Raw genomic sequence first — 5644 nt, forward strand, 5'->3', positions numbered from 1 at the left:
ATACTAAATTCTATAGACTTGACAAACAAATTCAACAACATAAAAATTAACAACGACATTAAATTAGTATCGTTTGATATCAAGAACATGTTTCCAAATATTCCAACAGATTAATGCCTTCCCCTGATTAAAAACATATTAGATAGACATACTACTAATCCGTATGTCAACAGTGAACTCTGTGAACTGTTCAACACGTGTTTAAAACAAAACTATTTTAAATTTAATAATACATTTTATATAAATTCAATAATGCATTTTATATACAGAACTCAGGCCTACCGATGGGATCACCGATAAGTCCGTTACTAGCTGATATATTCCTAAACAATTTAGAGACTAATCTAATTTTGAATAACTGTCTTTCCCATAAACATATTATGTTCTGGTTTAGATATCGCTTCCCGGCAAGAAAAGTGTCACAACACATATTAGGTACAAAATGACATAATCACAGCATTAAATAGTGCGTATTTCATTTGTCCGGCTGAAAAAATGTCATTATTATGTTGCGCATGGTTACCGCTAGATGGTACTGAGTTCTCTTTTTCACGGAGCCGTTTTGCTCCGAACACCGGCGTGAACAGTGTCACATTTGTGTTAATACAGAGTACACGAGTACTGTGTCGCCAAAAAAGTGTTTTAACGTGTAATGTGACTTTTTATCGGTAAGTTTTACTTTCTAATATTAGAATTGTTTCTGAAAAGGCGGCACAATCTGAGTTATGACTGTATTGTTGACGAAAAAGCATTGTAAATATTGCCAGATCATACAAAAAACAGACATAACCTGTAAAGGGTCTCTTTTTTTGCTGTTTCTGATCTATAATCGCGATTTAGGGGAGTTTATAAAAACGCAACACATGTAGTGTCGTTTTGTTGTAAACTTTTATAATAATCACGAGTTATATGTTGTGTTCGGTCTTTTTTTCAGTATGAAATTGAACGCATTTTCAATGCCACGTTGCATATTTTATTTATTTATTAGTACTAGTCTTTACTAATTATCCATTTTTTTAGGATCAATATGAATAATAATAGTCGGGCAGCATTGATATTACAACTGGCTAGCAAGAAATGTAACGAACAAAATATTTGTAATCAAAATGCTGAAGATCAGAACATATTGCATACGCAATGTATGAGTCCAAGTATTATTGAAAATATTAGAGAACCTTTCTGTACAGGTTTGTTAATATTGAACTGATATTTAAATTGTACTCTTATTTTAAGGTTTGATAAATCGAATTACTCTCATTGTTTTAGATGGAAATACAACATCAGATAAAGAAAATGTTTATTTCGAAGACAGTGATGACAGTGTTAAAGACCCAAATTTTAAAATTGACTGTGGGTATACGAGTTCTACCTCAGGCAGTAGCGTTGGTCGGCCGACTATAAGAAAACGTGTTAAGCGGAATTCACCAATATTGTCGGAAGAGAAGCATCAAACCCAACCTTACGTAAATATTGGTGTACCAGAGAATTTGGCTGTGACTCCTTCTACTTCTAAAAATATTTCACATCGCAAGCGGTCTATATCTTCTGATTCCTCTTCATCGACTTCCTCGTCGAATAGTAGCAGCAACAGCAGTAGCAGCAGTATCAGCAGCAGCAATACTATTTCTAAGTCTAGGTCATCTGAAACTCGCTGTAGTTCTAATGATACAGTACTATCCTCTCTGCCGTGTAACCAAGAAAACGTACCTAACAATAATGTTCCTGAGCAGATTATGAGTCCAGTACGTAAATCTGGCAAAAAACGTAAATCTTGTGTGAATGAATGGTTGTCAAATAAAGCAAAAATATTAAGAAACACCGGAAAACCTTACACTTCTCGTTCTAAGTCACAAAAAAAAATGTCTGCGAGATGCTTGAAACCTCCGTGTGGTGAAAAATGCAAATTAAAATGTATTCAAAAAATAAACGATGTTAATAGATCTAAAATATTTGAAAACTATTGGCAATTAGGAGACCTGGCTGCTCAACGTAATTTTATTCATAAGAACATGAAAGCGATTATTCCTGCGTTTAGATTTACGGGTAAAATTCAACCACGAAAACTGAACCATAGCTTTTATTTCCAAATTAATGAAGAGCCTATTCGAGTATGCAAAACTTTTTTCAGGGCAACACTAGATATTAATGATCGTGTCATCAGAACAGTTATTGAAAAATCTAAAGACGGTTTTCTTGAACAAGACATGAGGGGCAAACACGGCAATCATAGCAAAGTTGCAGAATCTATTCGCCAGGGTATCAGAGATCATATCAATTCAATACCAAGAATGGAATCTCACTACATAAGAAAAAACTCGTCAAGGGAATATATTGATGGGGGAAAGTCGCTCAATGATCTTTATAGAGATTATAAAACCTTGTGTGACTCTAATAACGTACCCTATGCGAATGAAACATTGTACTCAAGAATTTTCAATGGTGAATTTAATATCAGTTTCTTCAAGCCGAAAAAAGACAGATGTGAACTTTGTGTACGTTATGAGAACGCCCAAGGTGATACGAAAAAAGACTTAGAAGTCCAGTATTTGAAACACATTGAAGAGAAGGACCTTTCCCGAATTGAGAAAGACGCTGATAAAAAAACCTCTGGTCCAAATAAAATTATTGCAATTTATGATTTGCAAGCAGTCCTGCAAGTTCCACGAGGCAATACATCTATTTTTTATTACAAATCCAAACTTAATACCTTAAATTTCACTGTGTCTCTAATTAGTGATGATAAAACCGATTGTTTCTATTGGCATGAGGGAGAAGCAAACCGCGGAGCTGATGAAATTGGATCTTGTTTGTTCAAGTTTATTCAAAATAGGGTGGTGAATTACGATGGACCAGGCTTGGATCTAATATTCTACTCTGACAATTGTTGTGGTCAGAACAAAAACAGATTCATAATTTCCATTTACTTGTATGCGCTTTTAAAATTCCCTAGAATAAAGTCTATAACACATAAGTACCTAATTACTGGACATACACAAAATGAAGCTGATTCTGTTCATTCAACAATAGAAAAACAAATACAGAGAAGACTCAGGTCAGGTCCAATTTATGTTCCCAGTCAATACGTTGAAGCTATTAAATCCGCTAAGAAGAAAGGCAATCCCTATACCGTGACAGAAATGTCATCTACTGATTTTTATTCATTGAAGCGCCTGTCTGAGGATATTGGGTTAACTATAGCAAAGTCTTTTAAAATTTCTGAGGTGAAGATTTTCAAACTAATGCAGGACGATCCTACAAAGCTGTTGTTTAAAACCTCTTTTAAAGATCATCAGTTCTCCGAAACAGTCTTAACGCGAAAAAAAAATCTTAATTCAATATCTCTCAAACTCGCATATCGATCTAAACCGAAACTCAAAGAAAATAAACTGAAGGATCTTTTGGATTTATTACACAATAACCATATTCCCACCTTTTATGAGTCTTTTTATAAATCTCTTAGATGAATAATTTAGCTTTTTTTACTTGATTTCACGTGGAAAAGAATTATTTCACCTATGAAGAAGTTTGTTTTGTTTTTTTTCCTTATTTCAAAAATATGTTGAAGAGAGGGTTTCAATTAGTTATTTTTTTATTGTATGTGCCTGAATTTTATAAGTAAAGACAGTTAACCAATAAAAGTAATGATGATGATTGCATTTAGACGTATGTAGTTTCATGTTAGTTCTAAGATTAATATTTTTTATTGTTATCGGCCAACGAGTGTTTTGAGAGTGATTTTTGATTATGCCAAAACTAGTAATTTATAACTAAGAAGTTATTTTTTGTTGTTTTTATTTTATTTCAATGAGAAGTTTATAAACTGGTTACTTTTTCTTTATTTTTAATTAATGTTGAAGAATTTTGATAATGAAAATAAAGGTGATTACATACATCATAATGTGTATTATTTTTCAAGCTACAGAAATTTCAATCGAAAAAAGAGTCACAATATTCATTAAATCAAAAGTTTCTTAAAAGTTAGTTACCAAAAAATATAATTTTGCTATTGAATTCAAAACCTTATAATGAATATATAAATAAGCTATTTACACACCATGTTTCAGCAATCTGACTATTATAGTTTTTGAATTATTGACGTCCAGATGAACAAAAAACTATTAAAGTTGCATTTTCTCGAAACAGCTATTTTTGTATTCCGACACTTTTTTTGCCGGGAAGCGATATGTAGATGACAATTAGTAGGCTTCGATGGTTCAACTAGACAAATATTTACCTCATTACTTGAAATTCCTCAATAGTCTACTCGATAAGATCAAATTCACCGTAGAGATAGAAGAGAACAATGAGATAAATTTTTTAGATCTGACAATATTCAAAAACAATGATAAAATCGACTTTAACATTTTCCGAAAAAACACATTCACAGATTGCACAATACCTTTTGACTCTTTTAACCCGATTTCACAGAAATAGGGCTTTCACAATACCCCTTTCTGATCAAAACCTCCGAAGTGAAATCGCAATCATTAAACAAATAGCAGTTAATAACAAAATACCTACCACTCTAGTAAACAACATTATAATGAAATATCAACAAAAATCAATAATGAAAGAACTATTCTCAATTTCCACAAGACCAGAACACAAATATGTTAGTATCAATTATGCTGGTAGAATCTCCGAGAATATTGAAAATTATCTCTCAAAATTCAATTTACAAACATCCTACACATCCAACGGAAATTTAGGAAACATATTATTCAACGCCAAACCTAAATTAGAGAAAGGGAAGAGATCTGGTATATATCGAATAGAATGTGGTGAATGCCCCGCTATATATACAGGCCAAACTGGGAGAAATTTTGATACAAGGTACCACGAACATGTCATTTCGGATAAAAAATTATTAATGTACGAACATCTTCAAAATTCGAAACATATAAAGATAATTTTAAGATCCTACACACATGCGAAAAAGGGAAAATGATGAATATGTTGGAATCTATGGAAATAAACAGGTCAAAGAAAAATCCCAATTCTATTGTCCTCAACGAACAACTTGATTTAAATAATAGTCCTCTCCTGAACCAAAACCTACATTATATTGAAAGCTTTGTTATGTTCATGGATTTTACAGGTATATGAAACGCAGGTACCGGGTATCAGGTATATCAGGTATATCAAATCATTCATGATAGAATAAGCAACATAGGTATAAATTACTCAGTTACTTTTGAAAATGGTGTAATAGCCGAAACCGGTCAACAATAAAGAAATATAGTTGAAAATAGACAAAAGTGTGTTTTTGTACTGTATCCTCAGTGAACATGAATTTCCACAAAATAAACAAGTCGTCAATCGAAGAAGTAACCCACCGACTATTTTCATTCGAAAATGCGGATGATCTCTCCGATCGATATCCAGCAAAATTTTTTGAAATTCATATACTGGAATACCTGAAACTGACATAGGGATCACATATTGAAATTGTATGTAAACTAGTTTCAAGTTATATATGCAGTGTCATAATGTCAAAAATGGGTGTGATAGTCAAGTCACATCTTATTTTTTGATCTTTCAATTCCTTATTCAACTCTGACACTTTCTGGCCATTACAACGGTGAACAATTATTTTCAACTAGAAAGTGAAATTAAACGAAACTATTTACTCCATCTGATTCCC

The 5644-nt window shown here is 32.5% G+C and overlaps 1 protein-coding gene across 2 annotated transcripts; it reads left to right on the forward strand.

Annotated features, from left to right (window-relative positions):
- Positions 1 to 411: 411 nt before the first annotated feature.
- On the forward strand, positions 412 to 4190 carry LOC141485902 (uncharacterized). Of its 2 annotated transcripts, XM_074183555.1 has the most exons (3): positions 412 to 668; positions 1021 to 1187; positions 1267 to 4190. In XM_074183555.1, exons 1-3 carry the CDS (start codon positions 496 to 498, stop codon positions 3462 to 3464), a joined length of 2538 nt encoding a protein of 845 aa, XP_074039656.1. In that variant the 5' UTR covers positions 412 to 495; the 3' UTR covers positions 3465 to 4190. The 2 variants fall into 2 exon arrangements, with proteins under 2 accessions (XP_074039656.1, XP_074039657.1); XM_074183556.1 differs by lacking the exon at positions 412 to 668 and having other exon boundaries at positions 696 to 1187.
- Positions 4191 to 5644: the final 1454 nt, after the last annotated feature.

The sequence above is a fragment of the Leptinotarsa decemlineata genome, unplaced genomic scaffold, assembly GCF_025532065.1.
Source record: "Leptinotarsa decemlineata unplaced genomic scaffold, Ldec_3_MD MMD2_tig00026340_RagTag_RagTag, whole genome shotgun sequence".
Taxonomy (NCBI): domain Eukaryota; kingdom Metazoa; phylum Arthropoda; class Insecta; order Coleoptera; family Chrysomelidae; genus Leptinotarsa; species Leptinotarsa decemlineata.